The 22,860-nt window shown below is 35.9% G+C and overlaps 1 protein-coding gene across 3 annotated transcripts in view; it reads right to left on the bottom strand.

Moving 5' to 3' along the window:
* CUNH1orf21 (chromosome unknown C1orf21 homolog) overlaps positions 1-22,860 on the bottom strand; it is a 156,322-nt gene that overhangs the window by 50,945 nt on the left and 82,517 nt on the right. For all 3 annotated transcript variants that reach the window (XM_039357618.1, XM_039357617.1, XM_039357619.1), the window contains exon 3: positions 13,792-13,886. In XM_039357618.1, the coding sequence (XP_039213552.1) occupies positions 13,792-13,886 (95 nt within the window). The remainder of the gene's footprint in view (positions 1-13,791; positions 13,887-22,860) is intronic.

Here is a 22,860-nt window from a genome sequence, read left to right as displayed (position 1 = left end):
AGTATTTGCCTTTCATGTAGTTATCTGAAGTCTCCATCCAGACGGAAGAAAGAAGAAACGGGGTGGAATTGTGATACTTGAAACTATCACTGGGAAGGGGGGTTGATTGGGTGGGACTACTGGGGAACCCCTTAAAACCTTGAATGGGAGAGCTTGGACCCCAAGTCCTGTCTAGCATGCCTGCAACCATTTTCTCTTAATAAAGGATTCCTGTTGGAAGAACTATTCCAAGAGTTCTGTCTTCTTAAGATGCAAAGTGGGGTGGGTCCTTACACTGTCCATAATTACAAAGCAACAAGTTGACATAACCTGGATTTCTGAGGATACAAATTCTCCACTTAATTCAAAACAAGGTTCATTTTAAAATCATTCTTCTTCAGGCTTGGTATGCCTTTGTTTTTCTTAAAATAAATGTAGATGTAGGATAAAAAGGCCAGGTATCAATGATCAGCAATTGCACTCTCCTGTCTTTTTTATTCAGCATAGGCCTGTGTATGATCATGGTTAGCCAACCTGCTAATAATGTAGGTTTTTTTCCCCCAGAACAGCTAATCTTCAAACCTTTTCCAGGAGTATTACATTGTGTCTTTCTTGTTTATGGTGATTAGCTCAGCTGGGTGAACTTACTAAAACAAGTCCTCTACCCTTGAGGAAAATAAAAGCTACTGATTCTATATCTTTTGCTGCTACAATACTATGCGGGGGTGGGGGGTGGGGGGTGGGGGGAGAAGCACTGACTCTGTAGAACCCTCATTGAATTTTCATAGATGGGACTTAGGTTTCACCTTATTTTACAGTATGGTTGCTATATACTTAAGAGTAATCCTGTGTTTTCAGCACTGTTTCCTGAGCCACTGCTTTCTGAGCAGTTATGCAGAGTATACAGTATGATGGGCAACCATGTAATCTTCAGCCTGAAAAAACAATGGTGACATGTTATGTTACAGGGGCTCACTTAATTCATAGCTGGTTGTGGATTGCTTTGACTCCACAATAACCCAGCAAGAAATGGGCACTTGTTTCTTGATATCAATCCCAGTGGGTAACGGTGATCTAATGAGCATCTAAGGAGAACAGACCATGAGCTGCTTGCTGCAGGAAAATGAGAAGAATTGCTTGCTTTCCCTTTTCTGTGGGGATCTGTTCAAGATTTCTCAGGAATGAAGCATGAGTGAGAGAATAATATGCACACTGTTTATACTTCTGAAGAAAGCCCTTGATCCCTTAATCTGGTACTTAACGCTAGAAAGATGCTAAAGATGCTTTTTGCAGCAACAATTACAGCTGAAAACAACAATCTAATAAACACAAAGTAAAAATATATAGAATGCGCCTCTTTCACTGAACTGAGCAATACATGTTCTGACTTTTAAAACCAACACATTCTTTATATGGATCTGATAAACATAAGACCAGACAAGGCTATGTGACAGGATCTTGCCATATGAATTTTAAATGACATGAAAATGTTGAATTCCAAAGTATGACATTCAACTGCCCCACATTTATTTTAAATAAATGTTACACAATACATATTGCTTCATAATGAACATTCAAGCTAACAGAAGTAAGGTAATCTTTGAGGTGGCTGTTGCCAAGAGGAAAAGAAAAAAGAATAGCAGCAAAGTAATTTGTTAGGTAGAATGTGATGACTTCAAGGGGAGAGGAAAGCAATCTTATATCTCTTCCTCCCTATTATATCTCTTCATTTCCCATTCTCAGTTTTCATACCTTATCTCTAATTTCAGCAGAATAGAGTAGACAGTGAGTCAGAGTGGCAATACAAATAATGTTCTTGTAAATACCTTTTTACAAATACCCCTTTACAATCCTTCCATTCTCCACTATTCAGTCAGAACTGAAGAAGCTTCTAGGATGAGAAGAGAAATGTCTTCAAGGAAAAACAAAGAAAGTCCAATTCCCTTTTGAAAAGGCCCTTTTGGGACAACCATGATCCAGAAAACAGAGGATCTCCATAGACACCCTTTTACAAAGGAAACTGTATATCCAATAGATATCAGCAGGTGGCACCACCTAGCCAGCTTTGGCTGTTTGTGGCAGCTAGGCAGGGGCAGTTTTTGGAAGACAGTTCTAGACCCATATACAGTACTAGACTGGAAATTATTTTTAAAAAAATCCTTGAAAAAGGCAATGTCAAGCCACTTCTGTAATACTGCCTAGGAAATGGCTAGTTGATTTCAGTTGGACTGACTGCCGTTTTTTCCTCTTATGAAAAGTGATAATTGGGAATACTTTGCTCCCCCAAAGTATTAAAAGTCTTTTGATACTAATATGTTTCATTTTGCACTGAGGTTTAGAGAATGATCTTGCACCATTTTTATACATCTGAAATCTAGGTTATGACCAGCTGTTACTTATGCAACCTACAAGTGTTTCTTTTACGATATTTATTACTATGGTTTTTATATTCGTATTCACTGTTTTTATAATTTTTTTGCCTATTACTGTAAATTACAGGACTACCTCTAATACATTAAATTATAATACAATTTTAATAATTAAATTGTATATAAAATGTCTTGAAGAAATTCAGACCGATATGATACAAAAGTTATGTCAGAATCCAATTATACTTCATCTCCAGTTATCAATTATAGAAAACCCCATTTCTGCCCTCTCTGGATTCTGCCATAAAGAAAGAGAGGGGGGTGAACAAAGGGGCTTTATGGCCCTCACTTCCTTTGGTACAACTTCAAAGGGTTTGAATGTGGTTAGCACCAAAAAGCCTTATCATAGCAAAGGAGGCCTTTCATGTAGTTTATCTGAAGTCTCCATCCAGACGGAAGAAAGGAAAAAAGGGGTGGGATTGTGATGCCTGAAACTGTCACTGGAAGAAGGGGGTGATTGGGTGGGACTACTGGGGAACCCCTTAAAACCTCGAATGGGAGAGCTTGAACCCCAAGTCCTGTCTAGAACGCCTGCAACCATTTTCTCTTAATAAAGGATCCCTGTTGGACGAATTATTCCAAGAGTTCTGTCCTCTTAAGATGCAAAGTGGGGTGGGTCCTTACAAGTTACAATAACATTAAGAAAAGTAAAACCAAAACCCCAATTGTAGTGTGTGGGGGGGTCCTGTGCAGAGCAATACTGTAAGGCTTATTCAAGGAAAAGTACAGGTAAACAAATAAATCTTCAGAGCTTCCTGGAAAGCTGGCAGTAACGATGCCTGAGAGACACCAGATGGCAAGGCATTACAGATAAAATTATAAGGATACAAAGACGCATGTGGTGCTGTCTTAAGAGCAGGAGATGGGAGGACTGGAAATGGGAAGGCTTCATTCAGGGTGCATTTAACATATCCCAACACACCAGCATTATTAAAGCCCATGAAGCAATCTTGAGCACCAATTTGGAGTACTTCCAAATCTACAGATGTCTAGGCATACAGAAGGTGCAGGATTGCAGCCACCCACACAATGCACAGTGTCAACATTTGCATATGAGTCATGCACTCATAACTAGACATACATAAGCTCAAATGAATAGTAATTATCTTACACAGACTGAGAACAAGGATGCAGTTTGGACCACTGTGCATTCAATCCATGCATAGATTTTATGCAATGTTTACATTTAACACATGAGTATTTGCCAACGTCTGTGGCAACACAGCATAAGAAAGGCAGACATAGTCTGGTTCATACACTACTAGCCTCACATGAGATGTATTAAGCAATTGGTGGACTGCACTATTTATAGCATGGGAAGGAAAAAGACAAATGTACTACTGTGTATTTCATCACTCTGAATGAGAAGGATTAGTGTTACGCCTCCATTATTAAACATGACTTGCTGCTATCATTAAAGACAATTTATCTATGCATCACTATATACCAGCTTGCCAAAAAACACATCTCAATAAGGTTTACCTAGTCAAGATCAAACACTATGCTTCAAATAAAATATCTGAACAAATGCTCTATTTACCCATCAGGAAACAAAGGGGAGATCAAATAATACAGATGGGTTCTCCCTCCTTTTAAGAAGAAAATCGGATTAGAACTAAAGAAAAAAAAATCAGTCTTAAAACCTCCCAGTGAATGTTGAGTTTATGGAAGTCCTGATTTATTGCATATTTAGTATCTGTGATTTATGCAAAAGTCTCTCAAAATTTATCTTTATCTGGCAGATGTTGAGTGGTGCTCTTTAACCTTATAGTGTGCTTCAAGTAGCTGAGGATCAACAGCTTTCTAAACATTATAAATAGGATTCATTCAGGATTCATCTCTGGAAGTACAGAAATCTGGACAGAAAGAGTCATTTGCAAAGATAAATTTCCTCATAAAATTAATCTGGTTGGGCAATGTCAGAGGTAGGCAACCTTGGCTCTTTTATGACTTGTGGACTTCAACTCCCAGAATTCCTGAGCCAGCTGTGCTGTGCTGGCTCAGGAATTCTGGGAGTTGAAGTCCACGAGTCATAAAAGAGCCAAGGTTGCCTACCCCTGGGAAATGTTCTTTGCAAGTGTGTAGTTTGGGGCTTTTTCCTAGGTAAATTTAATAAAACTTGACTTGTCCAAAAAACTTTTTCTGCAGGTTTTGTTTTGCTTTGGATGGCTGCATCCATTTAATTAGGAAACTTCAGAGGGTGGCGATTTCATTAGCACTATTATTGTAAATGAACTGTGTGGGGTTTTTTTTTGTGATATATTTTGGAATTGGTTTGTTGGAGCCCTTTGGTACATTTTGTAAGCAACTTTGGGTATCCTGTAATCGAACAGAATGAGACACACAGTAAAATACACAATTATTTTCTAGCATCTGCTTGCCATAAGCAAGGCTCTTTTTAACATATAGTTTATTAACTTCATTTTGGATTCATCTATTCGCTGCTGGCCAGTTCCCAGAATAACTTCATTAAATCCTACAGAAAAGAGTTAAAATGTTTCATATCAATGTTTTGCTAATTATTTTTAAATACTTCCTTAAAGCAGGAAATATACGGCAAACAGATGTAGGCATGAAATTAGTAAGATAAAGAGTACATTTCCAGGCACTGACAATATTGTTAATAGATAAGCCCTCTTTTAATAGCCAGGCATTCATAACAGAATTCATGCCTACACAAAGATTTCTGACTTTAATAAATATGTCTTAATTTTTTTTTCAAAAATAGGCTACCTCTTGGCACCTAAAACCGCAACCCTATGAAATGTTTCTACTTTCCTTCCTATAATGAATAGCTACAGAAATAGAAGTTTGAACATTATGTCATGGATTAGATGTCACATAAGCTTAATGACATTGTAGAAGGATAGAAAAAGAAACTTGATACAAGGTTGCTGCTTTTCAGAGTAACAAAATTTTAAATTAATAAAAGTTGTGCAAGACTTGGCTACATGTATGATGAAAAGATAGAGGCAGACTTAAGCCAAACTCAGCTCTTGATTGACTAGATAGGCTCCATCATGCAATTTACTTGGCAGCAATATTTAAGTGGTACTTTTTTCGGCGTTCAAGTCTAACCTAACTAGTCCTGACTTTGCTTAATTTTTAAGTCCAGACAAGATTGTCTAGCAGGTGACACTTCCTGAACAAATCCATGACTGCACATCTCTAAAGGCAGGATCTTTATTTTAGCCATATTATCTAAAAAAAAAATACCTAATTTTTTTTTACCTAAAAATCAATTCCAAGATAAATTTCTTCTTATTTTCCATTCTTCAGGAGAACACAGCTAGTTTTAGAATAATACTTGCAATAAGGTTACTGTGCTGATTACCAGTTGAATTCTGGGCCCAGTTCAAAGTGCTGGTCATTGCCTAGAAAACCCTTTATGGTGTGGCACCAAGATATATCAGGATATATATCATCTTATTAAGTAGGATTCTGCTTACTCAAGCTGGTCATCAAGAGCAGGCATATTGGGAGTCCTGCTCCCTATTGAAAAATCCATGCAACTGGAATAAGATGGTTTTTCAGGAATAACAATAACATAGTCTGGAAATGGTGCTCCCAGAAGTACAGCCAGCATCACTTCATCTTTCATTTAGGAACTTCCTTTGGCCTACAGTATAACTGTTTGGCAATTACTGTTTATTAGATTAAAGATTAGATTAAGGAGGTGCAGTGGTTTAGCAGTTAAGGCACTGGGCTTGTTGATCTGAAGGTTTTATTTATTTATTTATTTACGAGACTTATATACCGCTTAAAGTGCAAGCACTCTCTAAGCGGTGTACACCAGTAAGCAATGTATATATATATTTTACATTGCCCCCAACAATCTGGGTCCTCATTTTACCTACCTCGGAAGGATGGAAGGCTGAATCAACCTTGAGCCGGTGAGATTTGAACCGCTGACCTGCTGAACACAGTCAGCTAAAGTGGCCTGCAGTACTGCACTCTAACTGCTGCGCCACCTCGGCTCATATAGGTTGACAGTTCAAGACTCAAGTATTATGTCGCAGGGTGAGCTCTCATTCTTGCCCCAGCTCTTGTCAACCTAGCAGTTTGAAAGCATGCAAATGCAAGTAGATAAATAAGTACCACTTTGGTGGTAAGATACAATGTTCCATGCACCTCATCATATAGTCATGTCAGCTAAAGCGTCTTTGGACAATGCTGGTCCCTTCGCTAGGAAACAGTGATGACCACCGCCCCCTAGAATCAGATACAACTGGACAGGGGAAACATTTACCTTCACCTTAGGTCAGTGGTGGCGAACCTACGGCACAGGTGCCAGAGGCGGCACTCAGAGCTCTCTCTGTGGGCACACGCACCGTCGCCCCAGTCCTAGGCCTTCAGCTGGGTTTTATAAAACCTTTTCGCTTTAGGCCTCCACCGCCATGTACAAAAAAAAAAAAGGTTCAATCAATCAGTCAATTTCAACTTCTCGCAGGAAAAAAAAAGGTCTTGCAAAGTTGGAATTGATTGATTGAACTTTTTAGTCCCGTTCAGTCTGCTGTTACCACTGCAGCCACGCCCACCCAATGGGCCACACCCACCCAACGGGCCACACCCACCTGGCACCCGACGATGCATAAATGGGTTTTGGATTGTAGTTTGGGCACTCGGTCTCTAAAAGGTTCGCCATCACTGCCTTAGGTTAAAGATTGTTTTATAGTGTAGTCTTTGTGTTATTTATTTTTCTATTTTTGTTTGTTATGCAATACTAGAGATTGGGACAGTATATACAAAAATATGTAGCAAAACAAATAATCAAATAAATAATTATTAAGGTTGACTAAAATTCCTCTTTTACAGGATTTGAAATCAACTTTCAGCCAAATTTTCATATTCTAATTAAACAGAAGCTATACTGTAATTGTTTTTAACTGGTTAATACTGGGGAAGGACTATATAGCTAACCATGGTTAAGAAAAGAAGGGAAAAGAAAGAAAAATTTAAGAAAAAGAATATATAAGGGGGTTTACAATCTGTATCCCTTTTATAATGATTTCATAGCTGGATGTTATTTCAGTTTTAAAATAGGGAAAAATGAAAATAATTTTTCATCTTCATAATGCAGCCCTCTTTCCAGACCTAGGAAATTGGACCAAATGTGAATCAACGTGAGAATTCAGAGAATGGTTACAGAAAGTAGGAGTTTGTGAAGAATAACAAGTGATATAATATTATTTGATGGACAACTGATAGAGGATGCCTGCTTCACACAAATGGTAAAAATTAAATATTGGTTGGCAGCTCTCAAAGGCTGGGTACATACATTACGCCTTAATTAAACAAGGATACTATGAACAGTCTGACATATGAATCTAGTGAAATCCATATCTCCTCTAATAACAAATGATTAAAAATTAAATATTTCATCAGCTAGCAATATTGTTCATATTTGTTCAGTAAAAAGAAATGACTGTTCACTGACTTCACTTTAAACCAGCTGAACATATTAAAATATTTACCTTAAAATAAACCTGTTTGCATAATGAAGCTAAACAAATTTCCCTTATTGGGTTTTTTCCTCTCTTACTTTTCAGCACAAATGATTCTCTGTTAAATATGACCATCTACAGTTTTGTAGCACAGGGATTTTTCCACTGTGAGGTCTGTTTGGGAAAGTAATGATGATATATGGAGGTATAAAATATGTTTATAATACTTGCAAATATAGCTTGCTTGTATCAATAAGAAATTCAGTGACTGTAACTTTAAAATATTGTTTTGATAAAACCACCATTTGCCATTATTGATTATTATTAAAGGCCTTTACTTCACATTTCACTTTAAAACCCTACAGTTAAACAAAGTTGATGAAAATAAAAAATAATTACAATTTAGAGAAGAAAGGAACTAATTCAACCCAACATCATAACAAACATATATTATCAAAAGGCTATACATTACTCTATAAAACATTGCCCAAGAACAAAGAGTAGAGAAAAAGATTTTCACAACTTCTATTAACATTTATTAATTCAATAGTTTTTATCTATGATATGTGAAGGTTTACTTATTACTATTAGTATTTTTTCATTCCTAATTATTACCTAACAGCCTTTTAATCCTGAAACAATTTTTTGGGGTCTTCTCACTACATTTCCAGGAGTGGAAGAAACAAAATGCTTTGTTAAACAGTAAACATTAAATACTCAAGCGATAACACATTAAGTTATCCTGAGATAACTTTCTCTAACCTCATCTGTATTGTATGTCTACACAGCAAACGGGAACAGATACAAACATATATAAAATGAACATTATAATGTAAGAGCTTAAATGTGTTACAGGATTATAAATAATGCTTATAAATAACAGAGATCAATAAATCATGCCTAGACATAAACTGCAAATATCCATTCACCAAAAATCTTTTTTACAGCAGCAAGAAAATATATAAAATTTCCTCAGAAAATGTGCAGGATTCTATTTTGTTTTTTTGTAAATTTGAGACTAGCATAATTATTTTTCTCAATGAGCAATAGCTTCTGCCTTCTATAAATTCAGTTTTTACTCAGTCCTTTTTTGGTAGTGGAGTTAAGAATACTTACTTTAACTAAGGCAGTGGTTCTCAACCTTTTTAATGCCGTGACCCCCAACCGGTCATAAGCTGAGGACTAAACCGGTCGTAAGTCGAGGACTAAACCAGTCGTAAGTTGAAGACTACCCAAGCGGTTGTAAGTCGAGGACTTTCCCTGCCCGTGAGCGCCATGCATGCGTCGTGCCGCCCCCTGCGCTGGCCGAGGTGTAGCTGGCAAGCGGCAGAGATGGAGCAGGCCGACCACCGGCTGGGCCACCAGCTGGCCCAGCCCAAGGGAGGTAAGGCATCCACCGGAAAAGGGGAAAAAAATGGCGGACAGCCTTGCTTGGCGATCCCCGTGAAATGGTCGATCGACCCCAAATGGGGTCGCGACCCATAGGTTGAGAATCGCTGAACTAAGGTGAGACAAACTCGCAGTTTACTGGATATTGTTCTTAGGTTATTTGTGACTTTCCAGACTGATTGGAGTTCTTTTGTAAGGACAACTGCACTTGGGGAGATTTATTACTGTTCAAAATCTTTTCTATTGAAAGAGACTGTGGCTGTGGTTGTAACTGTGAGTGGTGGAGCTTAGAGACTTAGCAACTAGACTAACAGGCATTAATATAATTTTTTATAGAGACCTTTAAAAATTAATTTGAGTGAACATGACTTCTGCTGTTTTGAGCACTTCACTGTGATGAAGGGAGTCACAGTTTGTGAGCAGTATATAAGACAGAGTTAGTGTTTAGCTAACTACTTACTCTATTGACCCCAGTTACTTCTTTCATTAATCTGAACTGACTGAATTGGGAGGTGTGGTTACTTTTTTACCCTGTCAAACTACAAATTATTTATGAAATAAATGATTATCCCACTAGATAAGTAATTATTTTTAACTGAGTTTTTGGAATATTCGATTCCTGGCAACCATAAGGTGGCTTACCACATATGTTCTGGGTTTTAGTTTCTGATTATTTTAGATTTAGGGATTTTTATGCTGTTCTGAATCAGTTGATCAATTTTCAAACAAAGTCTAATCACAGAGTATTATTAAAAACATTTTTTAATCTGTAAAAAATACAAAGAGCATATAACTAATAATTTGTGCCCCAATGAGACTAATCATGAATGACAGGAATACACTATCAATCTCATTTTACCTTATTCAAAGGTAATATTTTACACAGAAATATCATTAGTAGTCTAATTATGCCAGTGTTATTTTGAAAGTTAAATTGAACTTTTTTATGAACTTAATGCACTATTGCTCAGATAAAGCAGTGAGTTATTTCAAAAGTAAAGATAAACGTAGCTCTTTAACAGGAGCATCACCTTATTTACACAAATCTCATACCTAAATATTTATAAACAGATTTTTTTTTATTCTTCAGCAAGAATTTTCAAGCTTTTCTTTAAAGTTATTTTATCTATAACTGGAATATTTTTGCTATCTTTTTCATATATAATCAAAAAAGCTTGCAAATATTAATACAATCTTCCCTATTTTGCTATCCATGAATTGTTTCACACTTTAAAACTCAGAACTCCCAAATCCCATGGTTTGGTTAGATGGAAATTCTGAAAGCTGAAATTCAAAATTTCTGGAAGACACCTGGATGAGGAAAACTGCTGATACCAGAAGTCAATATCCTTGCTAACCAATCAAAAAATATTTTCCAGATAATCTTGCATCTTTTTTTTCAGAGGAAGGGGGGGAAGTCTATCTGCATTAGATTAAGATTGATCCAACAAAACGGGAGATGGGTCTGGTCTCCTTTAATGAAAAGGGTGAAACCTTTCCATTGTCTTAAGCCCCAAATGCTTCTAAAAGCATAATCTTCACTAAGGAACCCTCATTATGAAATTTCCTACCCTTGGCAATGCATTTGCAATCACCATTAGTTCAGTTTAGCTGACTGCTTAAGATACATCTCTTGCCGTAGGCTTTTGAATCCTCTTAATGTGCTTGTTCCTGCTGTTTTGAATGTAAGCATTGCTTTTAATGTTCGGTAATCAGCTCTGTTGCTTTATTTTGTCAGTTATGATCCTCTGATTAAAAAAATGTAATCTATAAATAAAGAATATGTACTAATAATATGAACAGTTACAGCTTCCAAGTGCCCTCAAGGCTTCATATCAAAAATAATTCTTAGGTTTCTCCAGATAGAACAGTAGAAATTTCTCTCTACCTTTGCTCCAAACAAAATAAGAAGCACTTTAAAACAGTGAACACAATTATTTAATATAACAGAGAAGCAGAAATTAAAAATTTAAACACCGTATTGAAATAATTTCATTTTCAAAACTAGTGCTTTTCACCTCACTCCATTCCACTCGAAAGGGCCACTGAAACAACAACTTTGCTACTGGCTTTAAAATGAGTATAAATGATATTTGCAATAGATTCAGATCTTTCTAAATTTTTGTTTAATTATCTTCTCTTGACACAATTTGATAATAAACTTATGCATTAATGTTACTTCCTTTCTCAGCAAAGACCCAGTTTTCAAACAATATGGTTGGAATTCTTATACAGGTAGTCCTTAACTTACAACAGTTCATTTAGTAACCGTCCAAAGTTACAACAGCACTGAAAAAATTGAGTTAAGACCATTTTTCACACTTAAAACTGTTACAGCATCCCTATGGTCATGTGATCAAAATTAAGATGTTTAACAACTACTTGTTTTTTTGACAGTTGCAGTGTCCTGGCGTCTTCTGATCACCTTTTGGGACCTTCTGATACGTAAAGTCAACAGGGAAGCCAGAGTTACCAACTTAACAACTGCAGTGATTCATTCAACAACCATGGTAAGAAAGGTTGTAAAATGGGACAAAACTTCCTTAACAACTTCTTACTTAGCAACATACATTTTTGGCTCAATTGTGGTCATAAGATTTCCGTAGAGAAATACTTGGGTAAGACTAATCTGAACCATCTTTAAAATAAGTTCTAAAAATCACGAAAGCAAAATATTTCTTAGCATGGTAATTACTGAGAAATCTGGGAACTGAAGCCCATAAATCTGGAGGATATTCAGACTACGAATGTCTGGTTTATACATAGCACAACACAATGCTATCAGATACTAATTTGACAGAGAGAGTATAGTCCAATTTAAATATAACTACACTTGTAAATTCAATAAGCAATAATCTTGTTTTTACATTTAAAACTGAACTGGGCATTATACGATAAGATTCCAGAAAATTTTGATATTGTAAACACAATGAATTCAATTTATTCTATCTTTATTTGCTCCCCCCTGCTGGTGAAGTTCAAGTAAATGTGGAAAATTTTATCCAGCATGTTGCCGAATAAATGCTTTTTAGTTGCTTCTGATTAAAAAGAAAAAAAAGATTCTCATTAATAAACATTTTGTTCAACAGATTATTAAGTAGTACCTTACAAAACAAAACAACCTGCTTTCTTTAGTCAGGAAAATAAATAAGCTGAGTTGTAATATATGCATTATAGTCACCATTCATATTGAAATGTAAATAGCAATATCTACTAATATTTTAAATCTTTCAGGAAATTGTTATATTTGCTTCAGCTTCAAAGGCACTGATTGATTTTATCATCAGAGTTAAAAAATGAAAGGAAAAATATTTTTAATAATGCCCAACTCTTCTTATACATGTTAATACAAACAACCATAATATTTGCCAAAGAAAAAAGTATTTTATATCTTTTACCTGGAAATGACAAATGAATTGGGATTTGCAGATGACAAACTAGAATGCTCATTTTTCAGATTTTTTTGATAGCAAACAGCCCTTGCTCCCAATCCCTTTCCTTTAAAAATAGTCAGCAATTCTTCTAGGAAAGCAGATGATGGGTAAAGCTGAAAGCACAACTCAAAACATATCTTAAGCTGCTCTAGAACTTGTAGGGTTTCTCTGACAAGGAAAAGTTGACAGAAACAGATTCTCCCAAAAGCAGAGTATATGAAGATTACATACTTAACAGATCAAAAGAAAGATGGTAAGGATTTTATATTGTTTAGTCTGGTAGATAGGATTTAAGAATTTTTCAAATACTGGGAGTTCAGAAGTCCAATCTAAAAATGTAAATTCTCCCAGGGTATTCCCCTTCATTTGATCATAAAAGATTTGTAATCTTGTTCTTTTTCTCTTCCCCCAAGTCATTTGCTAACCAATCAATTTCAATTATTGATTTCTATGATTTCAAAGAGCACGAACTATATGCTTTCAAGCAAATTTCTGATGCTTATAAAGACTAGCGTTTTAACCTTTACTACGAAGTTTAAGTCCTACTTACAGAACTGCAGGACACACAGAGCCCTGGCAATATGCAACCGAGGATAAAACAAGAATATTACAAAAGTATAAACCTGTAAACAAGAATACACATTAAAAGATATTACTAAAAATATGCTTGTAAATTCTGTTATGAGCATATTATGTATATTTACAGGTCTAACTCTGTGCTCTTTAAAATTCAGGGTGGGATCACAGAGAGTAAATAATGATAGACTTCATCTCAAGAACAGGTAGCTTCCTTCTTCAACAGGCAGTAAATTCTGTGTTGGTAACAGCTCCTTTGCATGCAAATACATTTATCATGAGCCAAGCAGTATTGCCTCTTGCAAAGGATGGAATACAAATGCCTGCTTTATTGGAGCACAATTCACAGTATTAAGAATGGGATAATTCATAAAGACAAGCAGAGAAGGTAGCATTTCACACTTTGCCTCTAAGCTATAAATAGTCATGGTATTTTCAAGAAAGTTCTTCTTCAGAGCTTTAAGTGTTCTACATACTTCACCTTTCACTGCAGACATGGAATAGCATCCAACTTGTTAAATAATAATATTCAACACATACCAAGTTTTCTTGGTTTCTGGCAGCTACTTTCTGATCATCTTCTCCCCCATTTTTCATGTATTTGACTTCTTCCACAGGTTTGATCCTATACTCATCTGGAAATTAAGAGACGAAAAAAGTCACAGTAAGAAGTAGTAATAGAAAGTATAGGACTTACAGCAAATGAAAATGTATACATGACTTTCAGAGAACAAGCTATGTTAGTTTTCATGATGTCATTTAGCAGCTTAACTTTCAGTACAGTACTATCCTTACACATTTTTTTAAAAAATTGAAGTATATCAATATGTTAAGAGAATTTTGATCAATGACCCCCAGTTCAAAATATAACTGAATGGTCAAATGTATGCTTTTAATATCAATTTGAGCATACGTGCCTAGCATATGCAATTGAAAAGCACATCAGAGGGACAGGGGTACAGGGAGAGGTAATGAGTTAAAGAAAAAGAAACAGAACAGGGGTTCATGAATAGGAAACTTTACTTTTAAATAGTCTGAAGCACAGAGTAAAAAGCAAGCAGCAAATTTGCAAGTTTGTTAATAATAATACATAATCAAAAAAGATAAAAACAAGAAGAAAATGCAAACACCTAAAAAAAGGCCCTCACCAACCAAAGGGGCTGGGAGAGAAATAGTAAATGCAATTTATTTTAAGCAAAGATAGTAATATCAGTAGTCAGAGATAGCAATGACAGGCCACTGATCATTTTTCCCACAGAACTAAATCCTAGTGTTATTAATGAAGCTGCCCAGGAGGAGATGCATAACTCATAAAAGGAAATACATATCCTTTTCACACATTTACAAAACTTTCATGATGCCCTCTATGGTACTACTGAGGGAACAATGAAAGAAGCTGAAGATGGCTGCGACTGTCCAGGGTTCCTTCTGCCATGTAAATCATTTAGGATAGGTAATCCACCACACATAACCAGTCGCTTAGTGTTTGCTTGAAGTTATGATGGATCCCCCAGAAGGTACTTATGACCCAGATTCAAAGTTCTAGCAACTGCCTCCCAAGATCATGTGACTGCATTTTGGGCACTCAGGAACAGCCCCCAATTACAACCTTTTGCAATGTCCCCCAGTCACATGACCATCGTTTATGATATCTTTTTGATGGAAGCTGGTGTTTATTTCCAATTTCTGGTAAACAAAAATGCCCCTGAGAATGGGTTCGCTTTACGCCTGCAACTTTCAGTTTATGACTGCTGTAAAAATCGTAAAAATGCGTCAGTCACATGATGATCTTCTTAATGATCAGCACAACTTACAATCGTAATCCCAGGCTCAACTATAGTCATAAGTCAAGGACTGCATCTTCATCTATATTTTATTACATATTCAATTTCTTCCCTGTTCACAGTCCCTTATTTGGCTTTTTAATTTTTTTCTGTTACCCCTACTTTTATCGATATCTTCCTCTCTTTTTATTTTTTTGCCATTTTTTTTCTCTATCAAAAATCCTTATCACTGCCAAAGGAAACTTGCTGGGTAACAGCAATAATTAGAATAATTCTCAGGTGTTCATATCCTGTCATTGGGGTTCCACAAACATCGGGTTGGGGACTGTGGAAGTATTATCTTTATTTTATTTACTTGATTCTTATCCTTAATTCAATATCCTTTTCTCCAGGAATTAGAGATGGCTTACTTGGGGAATCTTCCTTCCTTCAATTTCCATAGCAACAACCTGTGAGATAGTTCTGGCTGAAAGTCACTGGCCCCCCCACCAAAAAAGCCACCAAATGAGTTTCAACAGAGGATATAACAGCTGAACTTGGATCTCCCCTATTGTTGTACAACATCTTAACCATTATGCCACACAAGCTGATAGTACTGGATTAGAAAGACTCAACAAAGCTTGTGTTCCATACAGACTTTCCCAACCTGGGCCTTTCAGAAGTTTTAGAGATAACACGTTAAAGTATGACTATATGTACATATAATACTATTGTTGCCATTGTGGGAGCAAGTACAAATTTCAAGTATATCAGATCCACCCTAAGACAAAATATAGCCTTAGTCCATCTATTACATTCACATTACATAATCAAGAAATACCAAACTAAAATATACAAGAGTCAAATTGCTCAATCTCTTAGTAGGCTGCCTTTTATGGGTTCTTAAATAGTTACTAAAGGCTGCTAATTTTTATTTCCTCATAATAGACTGTTGGACATCTACAGAACAGTCTTCTTCAATCTAGTGCCCTCCAAATTTGGTCATATATCTAATCTTAGAATCCATGGTCAGCATATCAAAAAACATTAATGTTGTCTTCCTTCGTCGCAGAATATTTTTTTTTAAATGGCATCTTATAAGTTCAAGAGATTTCTGTTACTTTAGAAAGATTTGTTTCTGCCCCACTAAGAAAAGCACAATTAAAATGTATGTTGTCAAAATGAAGAATCACCACCAGAGGTAATTTGAAAAGTTTTAGTTCCTTGCTGAGAAAACAGAAGTGTCTCCTAGGTAACTTGACTGTCAATGTTAAAGAAAAATCTCTGATTAATTATGACCTACAGCAGTATAATATGAATCACAGCAAGTACAAATATCTGTCTTGGAATTGACCCAATGCACTTTGAATTCAAGAACTGGATTTCCATGAGGCTGATAAGTAATTCAAATGTCAACATTCACAACTGGTAACTGTTGCAATAATTCAATTTCACAAATATTTCCTCCTGATGTTTGTACTAATCAAAATGCAATTCCTATAGGAATGTACAAGAATAGACTACATTATTTCTCCCCAGCATTTGGAAGCAATTTTGACAACACAAAGTAGGAACTGTTACCAGAATGAGAGCTGGGATACTAGGCAAACTATGTTAAGTAAAGCTTTCATACAACCAGTCACTGAAACTATCTAATATTCTACAAAGAACAACTTTACAGAGGGAGTGTCCTATATATTACATGAACCTTAGAATAGGTTTTATGGAAGGAAGGAAGGCGTCATTTTCCCCAGTATCACAGGAATCTAGATACGCATGCATATTTACCCAGAGGTTGGAATGCTCCATGTTTTAATCACAATCCTGTAAATATTTTGTTGTACATTTTACTGATTTTTGTTTTACGATATTTTAAAAACGTTTTGAAAGTTGGTTATCTCTAGGGATTTAGGAACAGACTTTATCTTTATAATAGTTCTACAAATCCAAAGTTGCCATAATTTTATCTAGTGGTTTTAAATAATTTCTAACTTTTTGAAAATATTTGGCAAACTGGCCAGTAAGAGTAGAGAAAACAACCTAATGGCATTTTTAATTGGTGTTTTATACTTTAAAACAGCATTTTTTCAAACTTAGCAACTTTAATATACTGGCAGAGCGATTCTGGGAGTTGAAATACATGCATCTTAAAATTGCTAAGGTTGAGAAACACTGTTTAAAGTCATAACATCCACTGTGGCCTTTTACTGATTATTACTATGATTTAGCTTTAAAAAAAAATTCCATTTTTGTCATTGATCCAACTTTGATCAATAACTTGATTTTCTGTTTTTTTCATCTCTCTCTCTCCAATTATACAAAAATAAATTCTCATATATTCCCTTATTTTATTACTCAGGACTTTAAAACTAAGAAGGAATGGTGCTGTTTTATAGTTAGGGACCATATATGAAAACATTCCTTAGCTACAATACAATGAATGACTGAATAATACCACAAATATGATCCTCAATATGATTATCCAATCATAAAGAAAAAGAGGAGACTAGTGAATTTTATGATCAAGTTCAATTTGAACTTGACAGAAGATGCCAGAAAAATGTGGTCCTTGTGATAGGTGACTAGAATGCCGAAGTTGGAAACATTAAAGAAGAAAACATAGTTGGACTGTATAATTTTGGAAATAAAAATGAAGTAGGACAACGACTTATCAATTTCCTTCACTCCAATGATTTATTACGAATACCATCTTTAAACAAACAAAACAATGCCTGTACCCATGTATATCACCAGATGGAGTACCCAGAACTCAGACTGATTATACTATTGATGAAAGGAAGTAAGAAGATCAGTTATAGCATCAACTGAGCCCACCCGATATGATCTTGACCCACCATTTTCAATGAGAACACTGGGAATCATCCTGAACTCTTGAACCTTATTGACAAAGAACCCAGAGGAACTCTGGAATGAACTTAAAGAAGTTGTTAAAGATCAATGTGAAAAGAGTCTGCCAAAGAAAAAGAAACAAAAGAAAGCAAGCCGGATGTTAAGACAAACCATGAACATTTCTAAGAACAGAAGCCAGAGCCAAAAATTCAGGAGAGAACTTACTACAAAGTATTTCAGAGAGCTGATAGAAGAAGCAGTATTACAATGCCATCGGTAAAGACATGGAAATAGACATGGAAAAACAGGAAGGGTCTTCCAAAGGATCTCTGAATGCAGAAGTAGATTACAACCTGGAACTGATTTGCTAAGGGATGCCAAAGGACGGATAGTAACTGATTTAAGGAAGGTCAAAGAAAGATGGCAGAGTATACTAAACTACTTATGTAGCAGGTATAATAATGTTCATAAGATCTTAAAAAATACTCCCTACTTTAAAAAAACCTCTTGCATTGGATGATGAAGTAAGATCAGCACACTGGTCATTACCAAATTGGTAGGCTATAGGAACTGATGGCATACCCACATAAATATGGCAAGCAACAGAAGTAATGGCAGTAAAAGTTCTAACCAAGCTATGCTAGCAAATCTAAAGAATGACACAATAAATTGAAAGAAGTCACTTTAATTCCAACAGGGGAAAGACAGGGGGAGAGACTTAACAGGGTGTGTAAGCTATTGCACAATATCCTGTCAGGCTCCAAAAACCAAGAAAGATGCACTGAGGTTCTTCTAAGCAGTTTCTTTTATTGTTCCTCACCCATAGAAAGAAATCTTGCCAAACTAAAGAAAACTACTTACACCAGAAAATATATATTCTGAGAATTCCTAGGGAGAAGCTGTTCTGGTTCTGGTTCTCTTCCTCCTACTCAAACAATCTAAACTTCACTATATTGGCGCCTCAAGAATGCACTCTCTGCCTCCTGGGAATCTGGATTACACTCCTTAATTTTATTTGCAGGGCTAGCAAAATCGTGTTTAGGATCATCCAATGCAGATTAGAATTCTATATATAGAAAAAGATGTTCAACTAGATTTTAGAAAAAGCCAAGCGTTATTGCTGATGCATGTTGGATAATTGAGAACGCCAAAGTGTATGAAAAGTAAATCAGGATACGCTTCACTGATTACAGAAAGTGTGGGGTATAAATAATATTTTATCCTTACATACATGATTCTAAAGTGTATGATAGACAGAGCCATAACACTGAAATTGCCTAACGATTCTGAAAGGAAAGGAGACTGATAACAACAATCAACTTGTCGTTTTTTTCTGTGACTTGAAGGGAGTCAATACATTAGTATAATAAAGGACATTATTTACTGTATGTTAGAAGATGTAATATCAATAGAATGGGGACAGCTTGAAGCCTGATTATAAGAACAGAATCTAGAAGCCAGCCCACAATAAGGCCAACTTATGATGTTATCAGAATCTGCATTATTTCTATAAAGCTATAATTTACTCGACTTTTGTATGTCCTGTGTATAATTCAGAAGGGATACAATTAGTAACCATGTGGGCTTCAGGGCTTTTCTGTGTTCTTTTGTCGAGGAACCCTGTGATCACTGTAGTTGTGCACTCCAATAAAAGATATTTTTTGCATCTATTTCCAAATGATTTGGTTCTTTATTTTTCCCAAAACAACAGACTGTGATTGTTTTATGTCAAGCTACGGCATGTGTTAGAAAAATGGGAATCCTGATGTAGGAGATGACTAGGCAGAGCCTGAAAATGAGATATCATCAGATTAGAATCCTTACACAGCCACAACAGACCTAAATCCAGCCTCCTGTGAATTCCATTGACTCTTATTTAGCCCCAATTTGACTTGACTGTTAGTAGATTAGATTCTTGTATATAGATAGCATGTAACAAAACTTTTAATGCTTTGAACTCAACTCCTGTTCCTGGTTACTAGCACCTGACACCCAGAACATCTCATTTTGCTTACGCAACATTTATACAGGTCAGGAAATCATAGTACCCCATATTACACATCTATTGCACAAACTGCACTGGCTCTCAGTTTCCTGCCAGGTACAGACAGTCCTAAACTTACAACCTTTCATTGAGTGATCATTCAAAGTTATAACAGCACTGAAAAAAGTGACTGATGGTAGTTTTTCCCACTTACGACCATTGCAGCAAACACATGATCAAAATTCAGACACTTGGCAACTGGCTCATATTTATGACCATTGCAGACAAGCAAAGTCAATGGGGAAGCCAGATTCACTTAACAACCCTGTTATTAACTTAACAACTGTGGCAAGATGGTCGTAAAATGGGGCAAAACTCATTTAACAACTGTCTTGCTTAGCAACAGAATTTTGGGGCTCAATCAGACTACATGTACAATTCAAGGTGCTACTCATCACTTTTAAAGCCTTACATATCATAGGACCAGGTTATTTGCAGGATCACCACTCTTTGATGTTATCTACCCATCCCAGCAAAGTGGACAAGGTAGGCACACTCCACATTGCCATTTTGTGTGCATGCCTTGTCTACTGCATCCCCAACTGCATAGAACAGCCTCCCCTGAGATGTGATAGATCCCCACCCTCTTAACCTTCCAGAGAGGATTGAAGATCTGGCTCCTCCCCCAGTGTTGGGATATGGTGAGATTAAAGTGGGATGAGAATGTTGGAACTGCATCAGGAAAGTATGGTTGTGGCACCTGTTTTTTGGTATTTGGTTTTACCATTTCTTTTGTTTCTATTGCTGATTATATTGTTTTATTTGTTGGTTTTGTAAACCACCCAGAATTTGACTTTAAGATGGTCAGCTACAGAAATGTTTTAAATCAATAAAAAAAGCTGAAAAAGCATGTTATGGTAGCAAGAAAATCAATACAAAAAGCTATTTTTTGATCTACTTGAATCCAATTGATTGGAAAAGGAGATGATTACTTAAAATGTTTTAATAGAAATATAAAAACAGGACACTAAGACTATCTTTGGATCTTCTGTGGAATATATTTTGACAACAGATGAAACCTATTTATCTAATGAATCTGTCACTATTCAGTAAATAGTGAAGACAGAACAGAGTAAAGAACAGACTTACTATACAGAATTGTAGGAAAAAGCTAGACTTATTACAATTGCATGCGTGGCCCAGCATTTTCCAGAAGTGTGAGAACCACAACCTTCTGAATTCCCAACCAGCTGCTCTATGAATTACAGGACCAACATATTTAAAGAGCTGCAATCTGAGGAAGACTGGCATACATAAGCATTTCTCTAAATCTGTAAAGTAAAATAAACAAATATGCAGAATTTCCCTGATAAAATGCTTACCAGGTCTGTCACAGTTAATTCTTAGGTAGGAGATCATCTGGGAATTTAAAGGACTTTTACTTAAACTGAGTGCTCAGAAAAGCAATCTGGAAAAGAGTTATGGCAAACCACTTCCACAATACTGCCAAAGCCATCTTTGCTTTTTTAACGAAACATTTTTTTTTTAAAAAAAATTGAAACACAACATGACACAAAGATAAATGTAAATAAATAAAAATGAGTGTTTAGAGAAACAGCCACATTTACCTGTAAGTATAATTATTTATGCACAAATAACTAACGAATTCCATGTGGAGACAAATGAAATCCACCATACAATGCTACCATGGCAACATAATGAAGTAGCATGACATCCATTAATATCAGTCTCAGTGATAAATGTCTACATCACCAAGTACTACTGAATCAATTACGAAGTACAGAAAAAACTGATAAATTAAGCAAGATGAGACACAGCTCCAACACAAAGAGGAATTCTAAGAGATGTATCCAACAAAAAATAATGAAAATCACACCTCCCAAATCAGATCAAATACATAGTTCTAGCAAATTCAAACTCTATCAACCAGATATTCCTAGTCCAGATGTATCCAGGACTTTAAGAGATGCTTCACAATATGGAGATCCTGTGAACTATACAACAGAAAAATCTTTTAAAATCAGTTTAAAACAGGGATCCCCAACCCCTGGCCACAGACCAGTACCTGTCCATGGCCTATTAGGCCACACAGCTGGAGGTAAGCAGTGGGGAAGCAAAGCTTCATCTTTATTTGCAGTATCACCACCTCAAATCATCAGGCATTAGATTCTCATAGAAGCACAAATCCTAATATAAACTGTGTATGTGAGGGATCTAGGTTGTGCGGTCTCCCACCCTACCCCACAGTTCATGGAAAAATTGTCTTCCATGAAACCAGTCCTGGTGCCACAAAGGTTGGGAACTGCTAGCTTAAAACATAAGTATTATGTTTCCTCTCATTCAGAGATATACTTATCGATCTACATATAGAGTACATTAGGGAAATGTGTCTTTAAAACATATGTATGAATGGAATTTTACTACACAGCAAAACTAAATATGCACAGATTTATCTGAAGCCAACTATCTGGACAAATACTAAATACAGCGGTGGCTTTTGAAATGAAAGCAAATGTATCTGATCTCTTTATGGTCTGGCCAGAAAAATAGCATACAAGAAAATCTGAGACTTATGAAAATTAATCCAATGATACAGGACAGGAATACCTGACCTTAAATAAACTATTTTGTATCTCCTAATGCTTTCAAGACAGGAAAAGGAGGATTCTTTGCTATCAAATGAATTTAATTTGAAAGCTGATTTGTTAGGTATATACCTTATTATTTAATATTGTGAAATACAGTATTTGAGAGACATGATCCATTAGTTTTATTAATAATATTTTGCTGATCCACTGATAGTAAATACATTGAGGTTCTGTGATTCACTGGGATCTTTAATGTCAATTTCTTTCCTTGGTTTTAAAGCATCAAGAATTCCCCTTCAACATAAAGCAAGCAAGCAAACAAACAACTTATGTTGTGACAATGGGAATAACATATGGGGTTATTTTGCTTGATGGTACATATCTAAAATTGAAATACATGCTT

The sequence above is a fragment of the Crotalus tigris genome, unplaced genomic scaffold (genome assembly GCF_016545835.1).
Source record: "Crotalus tigris isolate CLP2741 ecotype Arizona unplaced genomic scaffold, ASM1654583v1 scf7180000018938.1368258, whole genome shotgun sequence".
Classification (NCBI taxonomy): domain Eukaryota; kingdom Metazoa; phylum Chordata; class Lepidosauria; order Squamata; family Viperidae; genus Crotalus; species Crotalus tigris.
The sequence above is the reverse complement of the archived record's forward strand: the minus strand, read 5'-3'. Positions and strand labels throughout refer to the sequence as shown.